The sequence below is a fragment of the Exophiala viscosa genome (assembly GCF_022695815.1).
Source record: "Exophiala viscosa unplaced genomic scaffold EDD37scaffold_2, whole genome shotgun sequence".
NCBI classification, from domain to species: Eukaryota; Fungi; Ascomycota; class Eurotiomycetes; order Chaetothyriales; family Herpotrichiellaceae; genus Exophiala; species Exophiala viscosa.
The window spans coordinates 163,560-187,474 of record NW_026944354.1 but is presented as its reverse complement, the minus strand read 5'-3'; the positions used below and the strand labels follow the sequence as shown (position 1 = coordinate 187,474).

Below are 23,915 nucleotides of genomic sequence, written 5' to 3'. Positions count from 1 at the left end.
GCCTCTTTGCATTCCTCGAATCATGCAAGAGATAGTCGACGGAGTATAAGTTCTATATGACCAGCCAAAAGTGAAGGTGGCATCGACAGACCATCAGCTTGGCTCAAGATGCTGGCACTGGCATTGACTGCGGAGTTGGAAGGGTACACGCATCCCCCCATGCCACTGAATATCAGCCACTAATCCCCAACAGCGTAACTGATCTCAAGCCTACTGACACGGCAGACTCTCCATACTACTACACATTCAAAGTCCAATGTACCTCATGTCGAGAGGTTCACGCCAACTGGGTCGGCGTCAACCGTCATGTAGGTTCTACCCAGTTACAAGACTCCATTTTGGGACTAGGAACCGCTCAGTCAGCACCTGGCCTCCCCGTCTTCTTCAACATTGCCGCATTCCGTCATGCTGGGTCTACTTGAGCATGAGCGAGTGTCTGACGAAAGGCGCAGGAGATGAACGAGCAATCAGGAAGTCGTGGAGAAGCCAACTTCGTATGGAAATGCAAGAACTGCAAGGTAAGACCTTGTGTAATGTGCATGTCCTTGGCTGCTTATTGATTGCCATATCAGAGAGAATCTACTGCGACAATCAAGGCAGCTCCAGCAGTGTACGAACAAAATTCGCCAGCAAAAGTCAAGAACATCATCGATATCGACTGTCGTGGACTAGAGTTTACCGATTTCAGAGCAGATGTATGTGCAATACGGATACTGAGCGAAAGCAACTGACAGTACTTTAGGGAGAATGGGAGGCCAAGGGCATCGAGTCGGGTACCAAGTTTAGCGGGATCGATCTATCGGAAGGAGAATGGTTTGACTATGACGAAAAGGCGGGCGAGGAAGTCAGCATCAAGGACATCAAGTGGAGCATTCGACGGGCTTGAACGACAGATTCATGCTAGATCAATGCTCAATGTTCCCTTTGTCAAGTACCAGGTAGTTTAGAGCATGATATAGCCCAGCTTCGTGGGTCGTGGCAAGGCTGAAAGGACGCAAGGCTGCGATCACGTGATCTGGATATATTCGCCAAGCTCTGCACAATTTTGCGGTCGCAGAGAGTAAACTTACAGTCTCAAAGCATGCGACAGCTATCTCTGACCTCTTGATTCTACATCTACGGTTGATTGCGCGCTCGCTCTTCCTTTTATCTGTTTGGAGACTCTGATTCAGACTGTTGTTGAACAGGATGAATGTAGGTGGTGTTGCATGATCTTGCAGACTCGATGACTGACGCGACACAGTTTGCTCCTCTGAACCCGCGGCCGTTGCTGCAGAACCTGTACGTCGAGACCTTCCTTTTCTCGAATTCTGAGCCAGCCTGTGGCTTTCAAAAAGGCTTTGGAGCAGGAGACTAATATGCAATTGCATTCCGCAGGATCAACGACGAAGTCATCATTCGATTAAAATGGGGCCAGACCGAGTACAAAGGCCGCCTAATCAGCGTTGATTCGTATATGAACATCCAGTTGTCGAACACGGAGGAATACATTGACCGCAAACACACTGGTACACTGGGAGAAGTTTTGATCAGGTATGTGTGGTGGAGCTGGCTTTGTTGTGTATGGGGCTGGCAGCTGATCTCACCAGATGCAACAACGTGCTGTGGATCTCAGCAGCCAAAGGAGTTGAAATGAATGGCGAGGGTCCCGACACAAAAATGGAGGGCTGATTTTGCAGCCATTGCGAACGGAGCAGCGACACATCGATCACGACTTCGAATGACGACATGTCCATCTGATCCGATCCCTCACCACGAACTGCAGACTGAAGTGCATATCCAGATGATAAAGCTGCAAGGATAGTGGCACATCCGAAAGCGTGGGCATGTGAAAGGAGTCACCTCGGAAGGCCGGAACTGGCTGCCTACGCAGTCGCACGCAATTCGAGTATAGCCATCCTGACGATATGAGGGTGAGGAGTATCGATCGACAGTACTCGTACCATCGTGATAATGTGATGGTGTTGGTGGAGTTGTGTAGATCGGAAGAGTACGTCTACATCTATCAATGTTGCAAGAACTACTTCTACAAAGGCACGAACGGGTATGACGAAGAAAATGACACGAATGCAGTCCACCGGGAACGAATAAGATGGCCAAAGCCAAATTCCAGAGGTTACGTTTGAAGCACCCATTACCAAACTGGGTATACAAGAGGGTCAATCTTCAAGAAAGAATACGCAACGCATACCACAGTAATCGATAGCGTCAGGCTTATCAGATGCAAAGCCATAGGCATACGCGGAATGCATTCTTTGACAGGTGCTGCACCTAGAAAGACAAGAAGATTCTCTATGCAATTGACGTCACATTTAAAGAGGCTGCATCAGCAATAACGTGTTCTTTGTGGTCACTCATCAATCTTGTTACTCGTAAAGGCAAAACCTATTTTTGTAAACTTTTGCATAGGAATCATTTTGCGGATTGACCAGTCAGTACAGTAACTCGGCTTCGGCAAGATGTGAAAGCCTAAGACGAGTCGTTGTGGTACGAGGGAATTCATTCACCCGGGGCTTCCATACTCCCCCAAAGCCGAGGCGCTGTAAGTTCGGCCACTAAGACAGGCACGCATTGGGCTTCGGACAGCGCCAAAGAGGCGACTTGAGGGGTTTCAGGTGATGAGGCAAATTTTGCTGTACTGCTTCTCGGCTAAGGACGGCCAGACGCTTTTGAATGGAGGTCGCTTCGATGCGAATTGGCGAACAACTGGCATGTCCACCCGGACCGAATTCATGAATCAGGTTCCTGATCGCCTCAGCAAACCGATGATCATTTGGTGACATCTCTGGATTCGTGGCTTGTGCTTCCGCATGCGTATTCATCATGCTTATGCAGAGAAAGTATTGCCGCGACACGTTGCGGTTCCTTGAATCTTCGCTGGGAAGCCTGTGGGTGGCCAAACCGACCGCCCTCTCAACGTCTACGCCACAAAAGACCCTGGCTTTAGTGCCTGCGTACCACGGGGCTGGTGCGTTTGGCACCCGGAATCCGGCGTCTTTGGGCTTAGTGGGCTTGTCCTTTCCAACCCGGGGAAGGTTGACTCGATGGGAAGGACGGCAGCGGCGTGAAAGCCACTTCTTCAATCTGTCAACCCTAGGGGGGGCCTCCATTCATGCGCAGTAAAAGGGACCATGATCGTGTGCCGCCGCCGAAAACGGGCAGAATCATTCATATTTGACTCTCTTCCCCTTTGAGTCTTCCTTCCTCCTTGCCTAGGTGACTCCCCGTTGTTCACATCGCTCATTCCTATTTACTCTGTCTATCTTTGTTCTTTTCTTGTTCAGTCGCCACTACTATCATGCCTTCCAAGTTCACCGAGATACTCGATCCAGAGTACCACACCACATCGCCTCAAGATGATGTGCGATTGGAAGACATCATTGCAGCAACAGATATGTCTTACCGGAGTCGAACATCATCAGAAACCAGCTCAAGGAGCGCAAGTTCGTCAAGTGGCAGCGATCGAGTAGAAGAGAAGACGAGGAAAAGGCTGTCGAAACTATTGAAAAAGAGATGAGCCTTGCGACCGGCCGCACATTGTACAACAGCGTGCGACCACTATCAACAACCACTTTCGAATGAAAAGCATCACATTGGGCGATCACAAAAGTCATTCCTTTGACACCGGTGCCGCAACAAGGCCACGAGCCCTGAGCCACGACGGGTATTTCTTTACGGTCTGCAGCGCAAGAAGCTGTACCTGTGGCATTCGCCAATTCACTTTGAACAACTACGCATCTTGAAATGGACAGCAACGCGCCCATTGTGGCAATGTCTAATTCTAGCTTTGGATATCGTCCAGATTATTCGAAGAGTCTCCATGGATGGGGCGAGAACTTGAGATGAAGACGATCAGCAGGGTCGCTCCATTGATTTTCCATCGCTCCACATCGGGACAACACAACTTTTCTCTCACCACTTCTCCTTTATTATTCGCAATCTCATCCGGAGACAAAAGCACAATTTGGAGTTGGGACTTCCTTTTCTCATTCCCACAGCGATCTGTGCAGTCTCGTAGAGGTTGGCCGTTGCACCCAGGATATATCGAAGGGCGACCCTTGGTGGACCAAACGTGTACATTTCCACATGCTCACAAGCAGGGTCTTGTCACACCTGCATTGACGACATTATACTTAACGACCGGTGTACGGATTCATAGCGTTACACGCGCAACCTCTTTCCTTCTCTCTCACGAGAAGCATGTCATAGAAAAAGCATGTATAATAGCTGGAATTATAAAAAGCATCTCGTGACTTGAACAAAGCAAAGTTTCAGAAGCATTTACTTCGATAAATCTCCACAGATGGCATCATTCTCAAATACGAATAGACAATTTCATTGTTCCGATCTCGACTCTCCCCGGCCCGCGGACCCATAAGACAGTGTAGATCGGGAGTACCCTGAAGAACCCTGAACGGACCCGGAGGTCGCCGACTTCGGCCCATTCCCCATCGCCAAAACGCTTGGGTTATGTTTTTGAGGGCCGAAAATTTTGACCAATTTCTGCCCACAGAATTGCAACGAGAAGTTCACTACTTCTTGTCCCTGCTCCAGGGAGTAAGTGCTTTACCTGTTCTGCCGCCTACAACACCTGTCTAACAGTCGATTTAGGGATGGCCGAGTGGTTAAGGCGCTGTGTTTAGGTCTGGCTCTTTGAGTCTACTTGAATCTGATCCGCAGTGGGAAGTGAGTACTTTCGGAGTCTTCATGGTTTGACGCATGTTAACATTGGGTAGACCTCGTGGGGTAATTAGCTTCGTTCTCTCAGTGAAGTACTATCTAACGATTGTTCAAGTTCGAATCCCACTCGTAAGCATTAGCCATCCGTGTTTCTTGAGGATTCTTCTAATGTATTACAGCTCTCAAACACATTGTGTTGCTTTTTTTGCTTCACTCCTTCTCGCTTCCTACAGCGTAAGTACGAAAAGGAGATAATACTTTTTTTGGCCGCTAGTGCCCTTTGTGAAATTCATGGTTGTCTGACACTCTGGTTTCACGTGTCTACGCGATAACACGCCTCTACCAACCATCCCTGCTCTTGACTTGTTCGATAACGTTTTATTTCGGATCGAGGGGAAGAGTATCGAACGCCTGAGCTTCAACATCCATTTCCTAGTCCATTAATGGCTTGAAACATGGCGACATTGAACAATCACGGTTCCGACGCGTCTCAGTCGAGTGAATTCGAACAACGACGCGCCGCTCTGGTCGGTGACATCGGCGAGGTATGTTTCTTCACAGACACAGATGGCCGTTCAACTGGATGAATGTCCGATGCAGTCACTTGAGCAAGTCCTCACGCACATCAATGCTTTGAATCGGAGTCTGGAAGGAATCATTGAGGTACGCATATGCTATTCCAGGATCGACAATCACCAATGCTAAGATCGGGTTCAGATCGGGAATGAGTTCGCTTCCGTTGAAGCGTTATGGAGTCAATTTGAGACGGTGATGGGAAGAGAAAATGAGACAGGCCAGGATGTAACCGGTCATGACGCCGAAGGTGAAGTGAAGACCGAGCCGCGAGAGGACACGAGATGAATGTACTGTATGAGAAAGGAGTGTCAGGTCCAGTGGCTACAGCAAGATCAGGGACGGATCACCACTCAAGTCTTGCGCCGGTTGTGACCATCCTTTTCTCGACTTGAACGATTATTCTGAGCACGAATGCTACCACCTACGCGATGGACGAACATCAATGAGACTCGACAGACACGGCTGCTATGCCTTGATGGACCAGAAACACTTTGTCGAAAAGGTATCTATTTTCAGACAGACTATTGCTTTTGTCCGTTCATGTCCACATCAACGCTGTGGCAAAAGGCCAGTCCCAATCCAACGCCGGTCGTGCACTCATGCAGTAACGCCGTCTAATACTGATGTACATCAAGGCCGCTTTTGTTGACCAACGAACCGAACATATTGCATCCGAGAATGGGAAAAACAATCACACAAATACCAGGAGGAATGCCGATCACAGAATGGCACACTTCCTCTTCTTTGCCTTCTTGACTTTGACACCTTTGGGGTTTGGTTTGGTTTCGTAACTGGCCTCCTCCGTTTGAATGGCCGTGTTGATGGCCAGGTCAAATACTTCTTGGATGCCTTTGTTCTCTTTGGCGCTGCACTCGATGTATCTGGCTCCCATTCGCCTGGCCACATCTTGGCCTTGATCCGGCGTCACTGGTGTTAGGCCTTGGGTGCGGAGAAGTTCGATGCAGGTTCGCTTCGAGCGCAGGTCGGATTTCAAGCCCACGAGGATAAGAGGAGTTGTAGGGCAGAAGTGAAGAACTTCAGGATACCACTGTACATGTCAGTAGAGGACTTGTGTAGTTGAGATTGTACCAACCTTGTCCATGACATTTTCGAGGGAGTTGGGGCAGTCAATGGCGAAGCAGACAAAAAGCAGATCCGTTTCCGGGTATGACAGTGGTCGCAGACGGTCGTATTCTTCTTGTCCTGCTGTATCCCACAGTGCCAGCTCGACTGTCTTCCCCGTAGGTTTGTGTGTAGTCTGTGTGATGTAATTTTCAAATACCGTCGGGACGTATTTCTAGAACGTGTCAGTGTTCACCTTTCTGCACATCGACAATTTGCCTACCTCTGGAAAGTATCCTTGTGCGTAGCTGATCAATAAACAGGTCTTACCACAACCTCCATCTCCTACAACGACAAACTTCTTCGAGTATGAGGGTGGTTGAGTGATATTTGTAGCTTCTGACAATCTTCCGGCGCTGCTGTTGACACTCATCCTTGTGCTAACCGTGCCGTCGCTCGCTCTCGTACTCTGAGCGCGGACGGGTCTTCGATTTGGTGAGTGAGGAGTAATGTAGGAGGCGGACAGATGCTTTTCGGACATGACTGTAGGCGTTCGTGAAGGATATTGTGATGTTTCTGTGGCCATGATGGGTGAATTGAAAGTGGTGTCGCGTTGCCAGCAAGCGGAATGTTATGAGTGATGTGATGCAGACTGAATTCGGAAATGGGTGCGGTGATATTTATTTATGCCGCTTGTAACTACTGCAGGAGCTGCATATGCCGGTCAACGAGTTCTTGGTGAGAATACAGTGTACCAGGGTTTCCCATGTCTCATGTCTCTGCATGAGATGAATCAAGAAAAAGTTGAAGTTGTGTTTTGAATCCATGTTGACCAGGCAACTAATACATTTTCCCCGCATTTCAACTTCAAACTTGAAGCAGATCGCGTCGAGTGACGCCATCTCGAGATCACAACTTGACTTCTTCTACGACACTATGACTTGAGTACTTGGTTGTGTACGTCTGGCCTCGATATGATTTGGTCCATGCAAAAGGATCACCTTCATCTTGTATGATGTGTCCGACATCTGTTCTCTTAAGAACAGCGCGTGGAAGATAGGTTTAATGCGCAGCAGGCACACCAATGTCATGACCCCTAATGAGAATCAGCTCCACCAGCATGATCACATACTGGAGTCAGTGTCAGCAATATGGCTGTTTCATCTGCTTTGATATTTTCACCGCAGTCTTCGCTGCGAATGCTTCCAATGATCATTCCTCATCGGCAGCCACCTGTGTATCCTAGATGGAACAGTCTTTCTCAACGCTCCGAGCAGATCTCATTGACGGCTGCCAAGTTCTCAAGACTCTCTTCGACCAGACCGAGTATACTTCGCCGTGTCAACCCCTCCAATATCATGCTGTTCTCAAAATCAACAGTGACCAGTTACACAGCCCCATCCTTCAATCTTCCAGACGATGAAAAACCGGCCCCAGCTTCGGCCAGATGTGCTTCGCTTCCGAAGAGCCACGACACTTGGTGGAGGTGGAACGAAGGTGTCATGTGCAGCCATATTCGGTCCGATGGGGCGTGTCAGACTATAGTCCTTACACCTTGTCTATCAGGAACGTCTCTAGACAGATTGTTGGTATATAAACTTAATACCTCTCTCCGTTGCGGTTAACACAACCAAACAAAGGTACCAGGTCTGAGCGTTGAAACCCCATCTTAGGTCATCAATACCATCTTGGACCCTAGATGGAGAAAGTGTAAGCACCTTGATAGTGTGGTTGTTGACGATTGAGTCTGTATCTCGAAACCGAGAGTGTCTGTGAAAGGTGCAAGTGTCGAAGTGCAGTTTTGGCACGCTATGCCCAATCAAGCAATCATGTGACACCGCCTGCCGAATGCCTAGGTGTGGCATTGCCAGCAAAAAACAAAAAACAACATCTCGACGTCGATCGCGATTGAAAGGAGTGGGATTCGAACCCACGCAGGCTGAATTTTTGTTAGCATACATGCCTCATAAAGAACACAAGAGATTTAACTCACTTTCCCTACGAGAAATCAAGACTGTACACAGTCCAAGTGTGGAAACTTGAGTCACGCGCCATAACCGCCTGGAGCTTTGTTAGATTTACCAAGTCGGGGGCTTGGAGATGATGCTTACTCGGCCATCCTTCCAAGAGATCCTGAAGAAGTTCAGGGTGAAATTTAAAGCAAATTTCGGGGTGAAGGGTATAAGATCGTCCACCGATTAAGTGGGGCGCACCACCTGCGGAGATGTCCAGTTGTATGTCTTTTCCTTTGTCGACCCATCACCCGATTGACACAGTTAACAGTACATGGCCCGGAAAGCTCGAGCACTAGGTCAATAGAACACGGAAGCATTACAGAGGCTGTCAGGACATGGTGGCTCCGGTGCTCTTCAGGTTGTCGGAAAGCTGATGAGTCGACCAGTCGGACCAACGTTCAAGAAGTAGAACGAAGACGAAAAGGAGTCAATATGTGCTTTCTGTGTGCAATGGGGAGTCGAGGTCAACAAGCACAATGACCATGAACGATTTCGAGCATTTGAGCCGAGTATCCACTCCCGACCACACAGAACCTGCTAGGTCTCCCTGACCCCAAGACTATGGGGCAACACGTCCGATCTCAATGACAAACCAACCACTGTCTGGCTTTGTGCACTTCTCTGAGAACGAGTCTGACCAGTAAGATTAATAGCGAAGATATACGGTCGACGTCTGTGGTTGATTGACCTTGAACGCCATTCAGGATGTGGGATTGTCCCGACTCATATGCTTACCAATTGGTCACTGCTAAGCGGTAAATGTCCGAAGGTAAGTTGCTCCCAGCATAACCTAGATGAGGACCATGTTACCGCGCAGACTTCCACTGTACCCTCCCGTCAGACAGCTAGGTTCAGCACTGTTACGATGCCCCTTTACCACTTCGAACACGCCAATCGAGTATCTGCCATGCAGAATGCTGCTATAGCCCGTGCGATCACGGACTGGCATGCAACTACATTCAGAGCTCCCCGGTTCATTGTCCATTGCGGTTTCATCAATGTATCTCAAGGTCCTGTTGCCGACAACTACATAGGCGGAGCTCCTCGCCGCCTCAACTCCTTACTTCTCAGCTTGCGAAGTGGTGCTGGTCGAACTCATGAACAACTGACAGGCATGACTGACACACTCACTGGAATCTGGGAAGTTCGGATACGAGGGTATACGCCCTGCTTACAAAGGGTGAGAATTTCCCGATGTCTCACTTCCACTGAGCAGCAATCGTCCTTTGGCCATCTCGTTAGCAATTTAAGCATGCGCTGCCGTGGCGCCGATGCCTAGCTCTACTAAATTACTTCCTGCACCAGGAATTGTGCTCAAGCAGCTGTTGAGGTGGCGTTTTACGGACCCCAGTCTGTCAGATTTCAAATACGCCATGGAGAACACGACTGAAGACGTCAGCTTTGGCAGAGCGTTCGGCAAGAAGCATTTCATGTTCAAGCCCGGCTATGTGCACTTGAACCAAGGTGAGCTTCCACAACGAGGCGGTCGTGCTGGACGTGGCTGACCGGCAACAGGATCTTACGGCGGCCACCCAGGGCAAGTCAGGGATGCTCTACGCTTGATCCAAGACGAAGTTCAAGCAGAGCCTGGCGGCTTTGTGTACGATACGTCTACCCAAAGCGGCTGAAGGAGGTGCGGGAGCTTGCCGCTGACGTTGAATATTGTATTTGTATCTGGGTCACTGTAGGCGGGATTCTCGGCAATGATCTACCTGAAATTGGAGGATTTCGAGTACGGCGCTACGGCATTGAAAGCACTGTGCGACAGAGTGAGAAGAGGAGAATATCGCTTAAAAGCCGGTAGGTGATAGCTGGAGAGGACTCGGTTCCGGATTAGAAAAGGAATAAAAGACTAGACAAGGGAAAAGGAGAAAGGGCAATATCAATGGAGAAGGAGAACCTCAGCCTTGTCAAACTTGATTTCTGTCCTTGGCAAGAAGATTACTAAGCTGGCTCCCCTTCACAAATCGATCAATGCATGAGTGTCGCCTCAACATCTCTTCCCATGAACGTTGCCATCATATGATATGCTACCTGGGATCCAAGAGCTTGCCGAGATGACGCGTCCGCCGCCGGCGAAGAAACCCAGGATCACTCCTAGGAAGGACGCAGTGAAGCGCGCCACAAATGAAGATGTTTCGTCCGCTTCACAGTCTGACACGGAGCCAGTGATTATCGAGGAGAGGCATACACCGCGCCAACAAGCCAGATTCGATCCCAGGACGTTGAGTATGGAGGAACAAGTCAAGATATATCGGACGTGGAGAAGTGAGTAGCATCTCTTTTCCCTGATGGCGCTCGGCGTGCTCTCTTGACCGAAAGGCGGCGAGGAACGGCTGTTCTCCGTTCAGTCTTGGCTCTTCTGACTTGACTTTCTCGCTCCGAATAGCAGAAAGCTCTGCTACTTCACTCCCTTCATCGTCGAAGAACTGTCATGACTCTATTGGCTCCATGTACGTATGATTGGTAAGCATGTGCAGCACTAACGCTGGTACTCCCTCTAGAAAACGGATCCATGCACGAAGACACATGCTTCGTTTGCAGAAAGGGATCAGGGTTAGCGAATTGCAACACATGCCGCCTCGCCTACCACAAGGCTTGTCTAGCAGCCGATGCACGCACCTATGAAGATCAAGACCGATGGTATTGCCCCATATGTGTCTCTCGCAACTGGCATATCATCCCACCTTCAACGCTTGCTTCACCATCGATAACACCAGTGGCCGCTTCGACATCAGCTTCCGCGTTGAACCGTGGACCAATCCCTCGGCCTCTCTCGGCATATGCGGAAGCACGAACTCCCTCGAGACCATCAACGTCAATGCCAGCGCTTTCTGCGTTACCCACATCAGCAGCACTTCCATCATCACCATCAAGATCCGGAGCACAAACACTGGGCCAGGTGACGACACAACCCCGCAAGGGCGGTCGCTCACGGTATTCTACATTACGACCAGACGTCGAGTCAGCCATATCCACGATCTACGGCGAACTGGAGCTGTCAAGGAGTCTGGGTGGAGATGTTGAACGCCTACGAGGAGAACTTGAGGCTGCACGCCGCGAGATCGAGGTTCTGAGGAAAGAACTTACAGTCACGCGCAGGGAAGCCGAGATGGCACGCTTTTCAGCCGAGGCTTACGACCAATTGTGGCAGGAGAATGAAATGTACAAAAAGAGAGACCAGGGTCCAAACTCGCTGCAAGAAAAAGTCGAAGAGCTGACATCTGATTTGAATGCGGCAAGGGAGGCAATCTCCACCAAAGACGCGATGCTGGACGAGTGGAAGACCAAACTAAAAGGGCTCCTGGGAGAGGGGACGTGAAGATCCATTGCCAATCGAACAGACTGCCAGATCCAACGAAATGTGTGAGAGTAATTGCAAAGACGATTGGTCACACCTCGGGGAAAGCAGGATCTTGATTATCAATCAAGGCAGCAGAGTCCACCGATCGCACGATTACCTGGCAGAACCGACCAACTGGATCTGCTACACGGCACGGGATTGGCTGACGGCTCTGATTATCAATCATTGAACTTCCAACATATTCACCCAATCTGGAGTCGGCAATGGTGCCGCAAATGACCTCTCCATGCAGCCCAACAGTATGTCCCAACATCGAAACGAGGTGAAGCTTTGATGTATGATCTCGCGGGCGGTGGATGCTGCCTGTCGGAGTGTTCTCTCCTGCAGCTAGTGCGTCTACCGAATGATTGATAATCAAGGCGGCCCTTTTGAAAAGCGGTCATATGGTATAAGTATTGTGTTACAAGCTGTATCAGCTTTGGCTGAAACTCGGGCGTCATATCCATCTCGTCCAAGACTCAACAGTCTCTCCAGTTCGACATGGCGACCGAAAAACAAGCACTCGTCCTCATTGATCCTTTGAATGACTTCATTCACCCCGAGGGCAAGCTGTACCCTGCGGTACAGGACAGTCTGACCAAGACGAACACCGTCGAGAACCTCAGAAGGCTTGCTCATGGTGCAAGAGAGAAAGGTATTCCCATCTACTACGGTCTCCATCAGCAGTACAAAGAAGGCAACTACGACGGGTGGAAGCATGCCAAACAAAATCATGAACGGAGTAAGCAGAGTCAAGCATTCGCGGGATGGGGAGGCGAGATCCTGGAAGGATATGAGCCGCAATTGAGTAACGGAGATGTTGTTGTGTCCAGGCATTGGAATAGCAGGTTTGTGCCACAGAATTGTGGTTCGCGCCAACTGCTTGCATGCTGACCATATGGTACAGCTCCTTCAGGAATACCGACCTCGACTACCAGCTGCGCCAGCAGCGCGATATAACGCACCTCACCTTTGCCGGCCTAGTGACCAATACTTGCGTCGAGTCCACTGCCCGAGAGGCTGTTGAGCTGGGATACAAGGTCACTCTGATCTCAGATGCCACTGCGGGATTCAGCCAGGCACTGAAAGAGGCTGCCACTGATGTCATCTGGCCCACGATTTACGTCGACGAGGTCTTGAAGACTGAGGAGTGGGTGGCACACCTAAAGAAAGTGTAAGCGTGTGAGTGCGACGTGTACCACAGGATGGGTGGTTCGAGGCCGCTTATGTTGTGATATGCCGCTTGTTGCTGCCTTTGGCAGACGTTACGCTCCTTCGCGTTGCCATTCATTACATTTTGAAAGCAAGACACTTCTACAAGAGCTGTTCCCTTTGTAAGCGTGCCCAGGAATCCATAGCCATGCTTGAAGCTTCTTGCGCGCTTAGCCATCCTGTCACGCTATCAACGCTGTGTTCGATGCCGTGCCCATGATAAGCATCATTCGTGGCCAACAGCCCAGAGTCGACATGCTCCAGAAGCGAGCCTGCTTCATGAACCAGCTTTGACAATCTGGCATTCTGTCTGCATCTGGGACTGGCTATGAGAATCGTCCATCAAATGCTTCCCCGCCTTCGAGCGACGCTCTGCAGGCACATGCGTCGGATCGACAAGCGGTCATGTGCGAAGATATCAATCCCCTGAAATGTCGGCGTTCTCCACCAGCCATATTGACAATCACCTTGGAGACATTTCCATCCTTGGTAGAGGAGGAGAATCAATGCCCAGGAGGAAGACGCCTGATAAGACCCGTGTCAATCAACGACTTCGACACCGGATGGCGGCCTGAGAAGGAGAAGTCCGTGTCCATCGCTCCTCGACGCCCTATGCCACCCCCGTATTCCAAGACGATCGTCACCCAGGCTCAATGATATAAAGAGCTAAGGTATGATCTAGCACACTGCTGAACACCTTCTTGATAATTGCGACTCTGAACCTCAGTCTCCCTGTCGACACTGAAATTGTCCCGATTGACACCTTCTGTGCACGCTCACTAAGCATTGATCATGTCTACCACCACAACTATGACCGTTGAGCCAACTTGGGGCTACGGCCTGGGGTTGAGTTCAGGTCAAAGAGACCCAGTGTACGACATGTTGACTCCATTCGACAAGATGCCCACCAAGATGACTGGACGCACAGTCTGGACCAAGGAGGAGCTTGCTGCCGACCCAGACCGCTGGATCCGACGGTGGACTCCCAAAGAAATTGAGCACATCGCGACCGCCATCCACCAGGTCGAAAAGCAGAACCTCTCCCTCGCCCAGGTCGACCGCTCCACGTTCGTGCTGCCATCGTCCCTCGCATCCACACTTACAAATGTTCGCGATGAACTGATCAACGGGATTGGGATTGCCGTCCTGCGCGGTCTGCCCGTGTCCAGCTGGACGACACGCCAGGCCTCGATCGCCTATCTGGGCGTTGGCTCATACATTGGCCGTCGCCTTAGTCAGAATCGCATGTCCCATATGTTGGGGCATGTCAAGGATCTGGGCGAGGGCAAGGAAGTCAATGGTGAAGGACGCCTGTATCGCACGCACAATGCGCAGCCGTACCACACTGATGACGCGGACATTGTGGGGTTACTGTGTCTGCACAAGGCGATGTCTGGCGGCGAGTCGCAAGTTGTTTCTACGCACAACATTTACAATGTCCTGCGGGACGAACGGCCCGATGTACTTGAGCAACTGTGCACCCCGCACTGGTTCTACGATCGGAAAGGCGAGATCAGCGACGGTGACGAGGCAGTCATGCGTGTGCCTGGCTACTATTACTACAAGGACAGGCTGAGCATGAAGTGGGATAGCTACTACGTCGGGGCGCTGCAGCGGTTCTGGGAGAAAGATTTGTTGCCGACGTACACGGACGCACAGCGTGAAGCTATTGAAGTTATGGAGGAAATGGCCTGGCGGTTATCGTTCGAGATGATGCTCGAGCAAGGGGATATCCAGTTTGTGACCAATACGCATAATTTGCATGCACGGTCGGCATACCAGGATGCGAATGATCCGGCGATAAAGCGGTGGTTGCAGAGGTTGTGGCTTGCTACAAGTGAGGAAGAAGGAGGCTGGCCTTTGCCCTTTGCCGATTCGAAGTACGAAAAAAGAGGAGGCGTGCAGGTGAACAAGACGCCGGAAGCGTATCCTTTGGAGGCGGAGTAGTCACAATTGCATTCATGGGATTAACCACGTTGGTTTCCAGTGGCGGCACTGTTTGATCCTGGGAGTCCTTCGGGCTCAAAGGCGTATACCGCTCGATATGACCGAGGAATCCCTCGTAGACACCGTCGAACGTACAGCGATAGTTGACAGTGTGACCTTGGAAACTGGTGCCCTAGAACTCGAACCAGGTCCCAACATCTAGGACGAGAGGAAAAGTGAAGACAAAGGCAACGGCGGCGACCCGGGCATGAACTTGACACATCCACGCCGTTGGGGATTGATGGCCTCCTGGAATGCAAAGCAATATTCTCACTATCGGTCGATGTACACGAAAGACTCCTTCAGTCATATCGAGTAGATACGTATGTTTGAACCCGATAGATTCCCAAAGTTGAACATGGTCGGTTTGTCTGGAGATCGACTTGGGACAAATGTCTACTGATGTTTTGTCTGATATTGAATTTATTGATTCTATGCTTCTGTAGGTCGCTACTTGAGTTGAGACGGATGGTGATATCTTCACATTGCAGTCGGCTGTCGCGCCAGGGTATAGTAGATATCTTGTTGGGAAGGTGTTCTTGTATACCGCCCAAATCATCCCCATAACATGCCACATTCACAATCTGGTCTCTGCCGGGGCGAAAACCGTGCTTTGCAGGCTAACTCAAGGTTCGTGTCGGGTGAACGCTGCAAGACAACGAACTTCGTATTGTTCTGAAGAGTGGAAGACTCGATTGGGTGGGAAGGGCGAGTGGTAGCGGCTGCTGATCGGAAAAATTCACTGAGAGGTCGCGACTCCGCTACATGCCATAATCTGGCGACGTTGGCGATTGTGAACGGTCGATCCGTTTGAAGTCCAGGGTGGAGAGATGAGCCGCATTCACCTTCCTCCAACCGGGCTTTTCCTTGCTTGACGCAGCTCATGATGAAGGCCTTTGCGCCGGAAATCTGTGGATAGCCCTCGATGTCATGGTCCACAATAAATCGACACGGCAAAAGCCGGTCCAACGTCATGCTTCGGATACGGACTGCCGGAACGGAATATGTTCGGACGTCCTGCAGCAAGTGCAGGCTGGTCAGATGGAGCCATGCGATCGCCTTGGATTCGCAGCATTTCCAAGACGTGCTGCTTGTGTGGTGACATACTGTAGCTTCCTGCCGTCTCTAGGTTGACCATCTGAATCAGTGGTCCGATCGGTCCGCCGTCTGATCGGTCGGCGACGACGTAAGTCGAGATCCGCAACGTCACGACATAGGCTGCAGATCCTATCCACCACCAAGATGACCAAGGCGGGCTCGCGGGATCCGATTCCAGCTGCTCCAGCACTTCACTCTGAGAAGGATCAGCCGCCATGGATGATCGTACATGGCTGGTAACTATTTTCAAGGCGACTGCTTCGAGCGCGAAACGCAGGTATCGCACAGACACGCGTCGGACAACCTTCTGTCTAAACGGTCTTTGAGCATGTCCGTCAGAGCCATCGACTCTTGTTTGTACTGGGCATGGTTTGACATCCGCTCTTGGTGACGGTCGCGGAAGAGGTTGAACTTGTCAGGACATATTCTAGAGCGAAGGTCCCGCAGCTCTTTCCACTCCCGGTAGTCGAGCTCGTTCTTATCAGGGCTAGGAGGTGGAGAGGCAGACATCGGAGAAGCATCAGCAGCTCGCAGCATAGGCTGAGCCATCGTTGCTGTTGCAGTCATGTTGAGGTTGTTGTTGAAGTCGCTTCAGGTGGACTGATAAGGGTGATACGATCGACGCGTTGAGGTACAGGCACAGGCAGACGCTTGGACGGTTCGCGATAAGCTATAGATGGTATTGTACCGAGGTCAAGTCTTCGAGTACTTTGTTCGTGGACGTGAACTGGAATCTGTGCTGATGAGGCTTGACACGAGATGGGAAGGTGTATGTGTGAGGTACAACTGCAGAGACATGATAGCAGGTCGGCCAAGGGGGGTGGTCTGATAATATACTGCTCTCCCTTCCAAGGTTGGGTGACGTTGGAACGTGCGTAATAGGGTTCGCATCTCGACGGATGGTTGGGGAGCAAGGAAAAGAAATGGGGCGGACGATGGTTCCGGGGGGGGGGGAAGGACTTTAAGTGTGCTTAAACAAGGCAGAAGATTCCATCATACTGTACGGAGTACCACTTGTAATAGTCCGGGGCGCATCTCCGCGATCTACAGGCACCACCACGGAGCTCTCGTCCCCGTCCATTCAGGAAGCTTCTTTGGATATTCGCCTAAACTCGCGGAAGAATGTTAAAAATCATTCGATCACCCAGAAACCATTGAACCTACAACAAGTTCAGCATTTCTCCGCGCAACGAGAGGCCACTTGTACAAAGATGCGTGTGTTTAGGCGGCCGCCAATGAGTTGCATTCTGTCCTTTTGAGGCCTTCGACATCCTTCTCCGTTCTCTTTTCTGTCGCTTTGTGTGGAAGCGGTTTCCAGCCCAACCCAATACATGCGAAGAATGCTGCTGATGTGCCTGCAACTGCCAGGTTAAAGGTGCAGATGATGGCGTGGTTATAAGCTCGCAACACGCCCGGTAGGTTGGCTTCTGACAATACTGACCTTACAGCCGTTGCACCCGCGTTGATAATCAATTCGGCATTGACATTAGGTGCATCGTCACGCAGCCCAGAGCGCAGAGCACTCGTGAAGATGGTCTCAGCAACAGCAAGAAAGACTGTGCCCCCTAAGTACTGGAAGAAGAAGACTTGGGAAGTTGCCATGGCTTGTTCCTTGGGCGGCAAAAATCCTTGAATCGCGATGATCGGCTGTGAACGACAATATCAGAAATCTGTCAGGTACGGACAAGTACTCCCACTCACTATCTGCATGACCGATGCACGGCCCAACCCGACAAGAATCTGGTACCCAATCCACGCTCCTGCACCAGTCGAAGGCACAAATGTTGTCATCAAACCTGAGCCGATGGAGGAAATCATGGATCCAAACATGGCCCAAGGAGCGCAGTACCTCAAGACCTGAACTGTCCAAGATCAGCGTGGACGGGACTGCGAATTTTGACTTCCACTCACCGAACTTCCCTGCCAGGACTGCACCAATGCTTTGAGCTATCGCTGTTGGCAGTACCATCACACCACTCATCAGCGGCGACTCTCCTTTGACGACCTGGAACCAAAGAGGAAGATAATAGGCAAGCGTCAAGTTCGAAGCCATCCCGAGCAGGTTGGTGATACAACCGAAGATGACCAGCTGCTTCCGAATAATACTTGGAGGTATCATGGCTTTCTCGCCGCGGCGTGTCTCCCGGAGAACAAAGACGATCGTCGTAGCAGCAGCACCACAGAAAAGCCCGATGATGGCGGAGGATCTCCATGCAAACTTGTTGCCGCCCCAGATGATTGCGAGGAGGAACATGACGCATGCTGGAGCGAAAAGTGCAAATCCTAGAAGGTCAAGCTCTTCTTTGACTGTTGCCCGCCAAGTCGACCGAACGGGCTTCTTCTCTGTTTGCTCTGGGATTGAGAGAGTGCACAGAACCAGAAGAACGAGGCCAGAGAAAGGCAAGTTGATGTAAAAGCACCAGCGCCACGAGACTCGTTCTGTCAGAGCACCGCCTATGGTTGGGCCAATGACTTGACCAACGGTCGATAACGCCATGCCAACCCCAGTAAACATTGGCTTCTTATCTGGAGGAGCAACCGCGGCAATGACAGTGAAAGCGCCATTCAGCAAGCCAGCGGCCCCAGCACCTTGAACGGCTCTTCCCCCGATGAGGATCTTTGAAGATGAAGCCATGCCGCAGATGATGGACCCAATGGTAAAGATGATCATGAAGATAATAAATGTGTGCTTGGTTGGGAAGTGCGTGTATATCTTGCCCACGAAAGGCTGCAGACAACATGTTGTGACAAGAGAAGCTGAACCGTACCAGCCGATGTCTTCCAGCGACTTGAAGTGAGTGGTAATTTGAGGTATTGCCGTTGCAATGATCGAGCCGGTCATGGCCACCAGAAACACAGAGAAGAAGACTGCTCCGAACAGGATTGTCTGTTTCCAGATCGACTTCGTGGGTGCGTCCTTTGTTGTTTCTCGAGAAAGTGACCCTAATGCATGGTTGTCGTACTGCTGGCCAGTTTCTGCGACAGCTTCAGGTTCCGCGACCGAGGGATGGTGGTGTTCTTGCTTTGGTGCCATGGTCACGATCGAAACTATTCTCGTGAAGTCAGCCTTTGCATTGCTGTTGCTTCTGAAGGCTGCGATCATCTGCACTCTTAAGCCATCCAATGCTGCTCCGACTGCTCCGTTTCTTGTGAGGCCATCTGATGCCACCGACGATCCCTAAGGCATTGGGCGCTTGCTATTGGTGGAGTGTGGCTGTTGCTTAATCCCTGTAATGTTATGGTGGTCTGCCTTGCTCCGTGTCCGACCCCGTCCCCGTTTCTAAACTTGAAAACGACCCAGCCAGCTTCTGCTGCCACAGGCTCTCACTCATCCTTGCATGCCTATGTTGCCACGGAGCAAGACGGACTCTCCTCTAGATGAGCTGATTTTCTCGATGATGTAAAATGACCACGTCCCACGCAACCTCACCGCCTCGTGAAATCGAGAGTGGTCGCGGTCCCCGAGCGTGTCGTACATGTGCGCGCGCCAAAGTCAAATGCGATATCCTTTCTGGGTCATCTGTTTGCAAGCGGTACTCATCATTCTGCAATCGAATCTTCTTGCTTCGTCGTGATGGCTAATGTCTAGCTGAAGATGCCTTCGACTGAGGAAGGAATGCACTGGGCAGACGCCAGGAGCCCATCGTCGCAGCAAACCTCAAAAGGACTCCGTGAGAACTTCACACAAAATGTCAGGCATCACAAGGCCAATACCTCTCAGTAATGATGCGACGGGTCTACAGCCAGAATCGGATGGCGTCGCTGCAATCCTCGCCGCCTCAGAGACACTCAGTGGCCAAATCATCTCGACTCAATCCTCAAACTCCAATGCGGCCTCGCTCGACCCCACAACATGCGTCCAGCAGATTATTGCGAATGACGACGAGGCCGCTCTGATACTTGACTCCTACCAGACTCACATGAGCCTTTACTTTCCATTCGTCGCCATTTCGCCCGGACAGACTGTTCATGAGCTCAAACAGGCCAAGCCCTTCCTCTTCATGGTCATTATGACCGTCGGCTGCCGACATGACGTCCCACGTCAAACCGCTCTGGCCAGAAAAGCTAGGGAGTTAATCAGTCACAAAATGCTCCTCGGCGGAGAACAAAATCTGGATCTCCTCCAGGGACTACTCGTATTCATAGCATGGTCGGTCGGGTGCTGGCTGCAGTCTTGAAAGGTATACTGACTTCAGACAGGTATCATGTCCAGGCCGGTCTCGGCCCGCAATTGAGCAACCTCACCCATCTAGCGATGGCCTTGATGATCGACCTTGGCTTGAATAAAGCTGTAAGTCCGCGCGGTAGACCAGCGTTAGGATCAATGGGATATTTTCGAGCGTCCGACGGCCAAAACACCACAGAACGAACGCTGGCGGAGAGGAGAGTATTCCTCGGGATCTTGTATGTGACTACAGCGTACGTTTCTCGAATTCTTGACTCGGTCGACTTTCGAGTCCTCTTCTCCAATGCTGACCTTGGCACAGTGTATCCATATGGGCCCGTGACATGGAACCTCTCAAGTATTCGATGTATGCGGACGAGTGCTGTCGAGTCCTCGAGCAAGCCAACGAACATGCAAATGACGAGCAGCTTGTGATTATGACACGGATCATGAGCCTGGTTGGAAAGATCAAATCCACATTTAGCCCCGAGGAATGGGAGCCATCCTCAGGCATGTCCGCGCCCGTCGGGATTTGTGTCAAGTCTTTCGAAGCGGAGCTAGAACAACTGAAGACCAGGCTACCCACAGGCACGCAAGCTGCAGGTGAGTAAATTCGAGTGCGATGGTTCCGGGCCGATTCAAATCATCTCCCTCGACGGAAGGTTGAGCACCGTGATTGCCCAATCCTATACCTGTGACTGTTTCTCCGCTGGCGATTCAGACCACGAAGAAGTGGTGCTGACCAGAAGCAGACTTTGTCTCCCTCCACTATGCTTTCCTAGAGGTCTTCTTGTACGAGGTTAGCGTCAACGACACCATCGCCAGCACGAGGTACGGTGCCTTCCCAGTGACACGCTTGAAAATGCTGTTTACCTGCCTCGACGCGGTCAAACGATTTTTCGAGAAGTTTCGTACGATATCCCCCTCTCTCTACTTCAACTTTACGTATTTCACCTGGAGTCTGGCGGGCCACGTTAGTGTAGTCCTCTCCAAGCTGTGTATCTTCGCCGAAGACGGCTGGGACCCGAGTCTCGCCCGCAGCACGATCGACTTCCCAGCCATGATTGATGAGATGCAATCGAAGTTGAGGGTGGCAGCAGACTTAGCAGAACACTCCACGCGCCAACCGCCTCAAGACCGGGCTACTCTGCCCTTCAGTGTTCCGGAGCTGTTCAAGATGTTCACACATACCTTGCGAGGGTGGAAGGAGTCGCACATGTACAAGACGTCCCAGCTTGGACAGCAATCACAGGCAACCATACCAACGCCCTCCGGCACAGATGCACTGCCATCTGCAGAGTGGGATGACGGGTTCCTCAACTCATGGGACGGGAATCTATTCGACTTTATCGACAGTGATTACTGGCCCCAGCTCACATGAACAGCCGCTTTAAAAAAGGCCTCGTGAATGTGAGTTGGAATATTAGGGACACAAGCAATCTGGGACCGTGGTGTGCTGTGCATCAGCGACAAGTCCTGCTACTCTCAGTATTGTTCTGTTAGCGTAGGACGAGGAACACATGAAGTCTTCAAAAGGAGGATAGACGACTGGAACACTTGTGTAAGTGTAAAGCGCCTATCGTAGGGGCTTTATCTTAGGCTCTTGGCAGCTGGAATGCGTCAGCAATAAGCCTCCTGATGCTTTATTACTCTCTCTGGATAAATTCCTTGCACCGCCACATGTGCGCTGCTCCTCTCCCTAAACTGCTCCACGAAATTGATCATGGCTACAACACGCCGCGCAAGTCGACGTTGACGTTGTGCAGCTGGCTCCTGCAAGCGCCTGCTGTGGAGAACGAACAGAAACGGACCTCACCGCGTACCTGACGACTCCATGGAAGCAAGTCCTAATCGTCGCAAGCAGGAATGGACAAGGAGAAGGAAAGACCAGATGCCGGGTTGAGATCTCTTGACCACTGTAAGATTGTGCTGTGGAAATGTATGCGCCGACCCTACTGACAAGTCTCCAGACAAGGTCAAACTTCCAAAATGGCGGTACGCTTTTCGAGAACGACTCCTACCCATCGTTCGATGGGAGACTCCTTATGTCGCGTGGTTCCAAAATAGTCTGCGCACCCCAGCATTGGATACATATTTCGCAATTTCTGCAAATTTGGGAACACATACAGCTTTCATGGTCCTATTGCCAATACTGTTCTGGTGCGGTCATACAAGTCTGGGGAGAGGGTACCGTATACCACGCGCAAGATTACAACGGGATATCTGACGTGCTACAGAATGACACAAGTCCTGGCTGCTGGTGTTTTCTGGAGCGGGTTTGTCAAGGACATGCTGTGCTTGCCTCGTCCTTTGTCACCTCCGTTGCAACGAATCACCATGTCAGGGTCTGCCGCCCTCGAGTACGGGTTTCCTTCTACACATTCAACCAACGCGGTATCCGTCGCTGTATATGCGCTTTATCTTCTGGGGCATGTGAAGGAGCAGATGAATCCCAATGCTCACCTTGGACTTCAAGTTGTCTGCTACTGCTACGCATTCTCGATTGTGCTCGGTCGTCTATACTGTGGGATGCACGGCTTTTTCGACGTCATCTGGGGGAGTGCGCTTGGAATCCTGTTGGCGTTGGTGCAATGCTTCTACGGCGAATGGTTTGACGAGTGGCTGCACGCTGGCACTTTACAGCGAGTCATTATTGTTGTATTGGTCATTTTGGTGCTGGTACGCATCCACCCCGAACCCGCGGACGACTGCCCGTGTTTTGATGACAGCGTTTCCTTTGCCGGCGTCTTCATGGGCGTCCAATACGCTGTATGGCATTTTGCACGAACATCATATGCATGGTCGGAACCCGCTCGGGGGACCGTCCCATTTGATTTGGCAAAGATGGGGTGGGTAGTGGTCGTCGCACGCATCCTGCTCGGCGTCATAATGATCTTTGCATGGCGAGGTATATCGAAACCAACACTACTCAGGTTCCTACCGCCTATCTTTCGAGTCATCGAAGAGTTAGGGCTGACTCTTCCTCGGCGATTCTTCAAACCTGCATCAGAATACGAGACAGTCCCTCGGCAAGAAAACGACGACAACGTCATACCTCCCGCGAGGGATATTCCTCACCTCCTATCGAACCTCAGAAGAAGGAGAGCCATTTCGGTCGGTCCTCAATCAGAGGCCGATGCCTACGAGGCGTTGGCATACCGCGATAAGAGGCGCAGAGACAGCACAAACCAGCATGGGGCACCGAGTCCCGTCAAAGAAGCGCTCTCGGAGCCCAGCTACTTCCAGGAGGGGAATCCGCACCAGAAGGGATCACCAGAAGGCAGAAAGAGATCTAGCAGCCTTGAAATGTTCCGAGCGCAAATGGGTACGGGAGTGGAGGGGTTGTCTCCTATGCCGCTAAGCACCCCAGGCCCACAGGAGCAACAGGCAATGGACCTCCTTCAGGAAAGACGCCTTTTCGCCAGTATTCAGAGACCACGAGTACGGTATGATGTTGAGGTGATCACCAGATTAATTGTCTATTCTGGGATTGGCTGGTTGGCGGCAGAGGGCAATCCTATTCTTTTTCAGCTCGTAGGACTTGGACTGAAATGAGGAAATGGTGTCGATGTTCTCAGTCAGCATAATCTTCATATACTCAAATCACGCTACGTTTGTTCTCTGTAATGCATTCACGAGAACTCCATATAGATATTTCGTCTCGACGCAGGTTTGCCTGACCGGAGACAAGAACACCTTATGGCATAATGATTCGCCGGAGAAATTCGAATGACTGGTCTTGGCAGAATTGTCACTTTTGTCGGCTCCGCATGCGGTT

At 51.0% G+C, this 23,915-nt stretch overlaps 12 protein-coding genes across 12 annotated transcripts; 9 read left to right on the top strand and 3 right to left on the bottom strand.

Annotated features, from left to right (window-relative positions):
* Positions 1 to 3: 3 nt before the first annotated feature.
* EDD37DRAFT_620034 (uncharacterized protein) lies at positions 4 to 1,072 on the top strand. Its single transcript, XM_062815890.1, has 5 exons — positions 4 to 143; positions 194 to 308; positions 453 to 518; positions 573 to 695; positions 743 to 1,072. The coding sequence occupies exons 1-5, from the start codon at positions 109 to 111 to the stop codon at positions 884 to 886; spliced, it is 483 nt and encodes a 160-aa protein (XP_062672477.1). The 5' UTR covers positions 4 to 108; the 3' UTR covers positions 887 to 1,072.
* A 116-nt stretch (positions 1,073 to 1,188) lies between these two features.
* On the top strand, positions 1,189 to 1,671 carry EDD37DRAFT_646300 (small nuclear ribonucleoprotein F; the record flags this gene model as incomplete). The annotated part of the gene is made up of 4 exons (XM_062817716.1): positions 1,189 to 1,194; positions 1,244 to 1,281; positions 1,378 to 1,533; positions 1,590 to 1,671. The coding sequence occupies 4 exons, from the start codon at positions 1,189 to 1,191 to the stop codon at positions 1,669 to 1,671; spliced, it is 282 nt and encodes a 93-aa protein (XP_062672476.1).
* Positions 1,672 to 5,135: 3,464 nt separating this feature from the next.
* Positions 5,136 to 5,541, top strand: EDD37DRAFT_646299 (DASH complex subunit Dad1-domain-containing protein; the record flags this gene model as incomplete). The annotated part of the gene is made up of 3 exons (XM_062817715.1): positions 5,136 to 5,225; positions 5,281 to 5,343; positions 5,398 to 5,541. The coding sequence occupies 3 exons, from the start codon at positions 5,136 to 5,138 to the stop codon at positions 5,539 to 5,541; spliced, it is 297 nt and encodes a 98-aa protein (XP_062672475.1).
* Positions 5,542 to 5,974: 433 nt separating this feature from the next.
* EDD37DRAFT_605428 (GTP-binding protein rhoC) lies at positions 5,975 to 6,904 on the bottom strand (the record flags this gene model as incomplete). Its single annotated transcript, XM_062814811.1, has 3 exons — positions 5,975 to 6,304; positions 6,350 to 6,553; positions 6,602 to 6,904. The coding sequence occupies 3 exons, from the start codon at positions 6,902 to 6,904 to the stop codon at positions 5,975 to 5,977; spliced, it is 837 nt and encodes a 278-aa protein (XP_062672474.1).
* A 2,700-nt stretch (positions 6,905 to 9,604) lies between these two features.
* On the top strand, positions 9,605 to 9,961 carry EDD37DRAFT_646297 (uncharacterized protein; the record flags this gene model as incomplete). Its single annotated transcript, XM_062817714.1, has 2 exons — positions 9,605 to 9,797; positions 9,849 to 9,961. 2 exons carry the CDS (start codon positions 9,605 to 9,607, stop codon positions 9,959 to 9,961), a joined length of 306 nt encoding a protein of 101 aa, XP_062672473.1.
* Positions 9,962 to 10,206: 245 nt separating this feature from the next.
* Positions 10,207 to 11,853, top strand: EDD37DRAFT_219912 (uncharacterized protein). The gene is made up of 2 exons (XM_062810407.1): positions 10,207 to 10,601; positions 10,838 to 11,853. Exons 1-2 carry the CDS (start codon positions 10,361 to 10,363, stop codon positions 11,653 to 11,655), a joined length of 1,059 nt encoding a protein of 352 aa, XP_062672472.1. The 5' UTR covers positions 10,207 to 10,360; the 3' UTR covers positions 11,656 to 11,853.
* Positions 11,854 to 12,064: 211 nt separating this feature from the next.
* On the top strand, positions 12,065 to 13,267 carry EDD37DRAFT_219924 (Isochorismatase-like protein). The gene is made up of 2 exons (XM_062810408.1): positions 12,065 to 12,524; positions 12,584 to 13,267. Exons 1-2 carry the CDS (start codon positions 12,178 to 12,180, stop codon positions 12,852 to 12,854), a joined length of 618 nt encoding a protein of 205 aa, XP_062672471.1. The 5' UTR covers positions 12,065 to 12,177; the 3' UTR covers positions 12,855 to 13,267.
* Positions 13,268 to 13,373: 106 nt separating this feature from the next.
* EDD37DRAFT_219988 (taurine catabolism dioxygenase TauD) lies at positions 13,374 to 15,132 on the top strand. The gene has a single exon (XM_062810410.1). The coding sequence runs from the start codon at positions 13,681 to 13,683 to the stop codon at positions 14,833 to 14,835; it is 1,155 nt and encodes a 384-aa protein (XP_062672470.1). The 5' UTR covers positions 13,374 to 13,680; the 3' UTR covers positions 14,836 to 15,132.
* On the bottom strand, positions 15,133 to 16,415 carry EDD37DRAFT_219987 (uncharacterized protein). The gene is made up of 2 exons (XM_062810409.1): positions 16,039 to 16,415; positions 15,133 to 15,986 (listed from the first exon to the last, which is right to left on the bottom strand). The coding sequence occupies exons 1-2, from the start codon at positions 16,187 to 16,189 to the stop codon at positions 15,430 to 15,432; spliced, it is 708 nt and encodes a 235-aa protein (XP_062672469.1). The 5' UTR covers positions 16,190 to 16,415; the 3' UTR covers positions 15,133 to 15,429.
* Positions 16,416 to 17,193: 778 nt separating this feature from the next.
* Positions 17,194 to 18,814, bottom strand: EDD37DRAFT_655998 (DNA repair protein RAD50; the record flags this gene model as incomplete). The annotated part of the gene is made up of 3 exons (XM_062818798.1): positions 17,194 to 17,619; positions 17,674 to 17,834; positions 17,884 to 18,814. The coding sequence occupies 3 exons, from the start codon at positions 18,812 to 18,814 to the stop codon at positions 17,194 to 17,196; spliced, it is 1,518 nt and encodes a 505-aa protein (XP_062672468.1).
* Positions 18,815 to 19,368: 554 nt separating this feature from the next.
* Positions 19,369 to 21,647, top strand: EDD37DRAFT_219756 (uncharacterized protein). Its single transcript, XM_062810406.1, has 4 exons — positions 19,369 to 20,122; positions 20,173 to 20,391; positions 20,460 to 20,740; positions 20,890 to 21,647. The coding sequence occupies exons 1-4, from the start codon at positions 19,662 to 19,664 to the stop codon at positions 21,516 to 21,518; spliced, it is 1,590 nt and encodes a 529-aa protein (XP_062672467.1). The 5' UTR covers positions 19,369 to 19,661; the 3' UTR covers positions 21,519 to 21,647.
* Positions 21,648 to 23,914, top strand: EDD37DRAFT_676228 (PAP2 domain-containing protein). Its single transcript, XM_062819564.1, has 3 exons — positions 21,648 to 22,055; positions 22,108 to 22,324; positions 22,375 to 23,914. Exons 1-3 carry the CDS (start codon positions 22,004 to 22,006, stop codon positions 23,690 to 23,692), a joined length of 1,587 nt encoding a protein of 528 aa, XP_062672466.1. The 5' UTR covers positions 21,648 to 22,003; the 3' UTR covers positions 23,693 to 23,914.
* Position 23,915: the final 1 nt, after the last annotated feature.

Coding starts and splice junctions, on each gene's coding strand:
- EDD37DRAFT_620034 (XM_062815890.1), top strand. CDS start 109: ATGCTGGCACTGGCATTGACTGCGGAGTTGGAAGG. Junction 144..193: donor TTGACTGCGGAGTTGGAAGG/GTACACGCATCC, acceptor AATCCCCAACAG/CGTAACTGATCTCAAGCCTA. Junction 696..742: donor TTACCGATTTCAGAGCAGAT/GTATGTGCAATA, acceptor ACAGTACTTTAG/GGAGAATGGGAGGCCAAGGG.
- EDD37DRAFT_219912 (XM_062810407.1), top strand. CDS start 10,361: ATGCTACCTGGGATCCAAGAGCTTGCCGAGATGACGCGTCCGCCGCCG. Junction 10,602..10,837: donor GATATATCGGACGTGGAGAA/GTGAGTAGCATC, acceptor TACTCCCTCTAG/AAAACGGATCCATGCACGAA.
- EDD37DRAFT_219924 (XM_062810408.1), top strand. CDS start 12,178: ATGGCGACCGAAAAACAAGCACTCGTCCTCATTGATCCTTTGAATGAC. Junction 12,525..12,583: donor TCCAGGCATTGGAATAGCAG/GTTTGTGCCACA, acceptor CATATGGTACAG/CTCCTTCAGGAATACCGACC.
- EDD37DRAFT_219988 (XM_062810410.1), top strand. CDS start 13,681: ATGTCTACCACCACAACTATGACCGTTGAGCCAACTTGGGGCTACGGC.
- EDD37DRAFT_219987 (XM_062810409.1), bottom strand. CDS start 16,189: ATGGCGGCTGATCCTTCTCAGAGTGAAGTGCTGGAGCAGCTGGAATCG. Junction 15,987..16,038: donor CGTCGCCGACCGATCAGACG/GCGGACCGATCG, acceptor GACGGCAGGAAG/CTACAGTATGTCACCACACA.
- EDD37DRAFT_219756 (XM_062810406.1), top strand. CDS start 19,662: ATGTCAGGCATCACAAGGCCAATACCTCTCAGTAATGATGCGACGGGT. Junction 20,123..20,172: donor CTACTCGTATTCATAGCATG/GTCGGTCGGGTG, acceptor GACTTCAGACAG/GTATCATGTCCAGGCCGGTC. Junction 20,741..20,889: donor CACAGGCACGCAAGCTGCAG/GTGAGTAAATTC, acceptor GACCAGAAGCAG/ACTTTGTCTCCCTCCACTAT.
- EDD37DRAFT_676228 (XM_062819564.1), top strand. CDS start 22,004: ATGGACAAGGAGAAGGAAAGACCAGATGCCGGGTTGAGATCTCTTGAC. Junction 22,056..22,107: donor GTTGAGATCTCTTGACCACT/GTAAGATTGTGC, acceptor ACAAGTCTCCAG/ACAAGGTCAAACTTCCAAAA. Junction 22,325..22,374: donor CATACAAGTCTGGGGAGAGG/GTACCGTATACC, acceptor GACGTGCTACAG/AATGACACAAGTCCTGGCTG.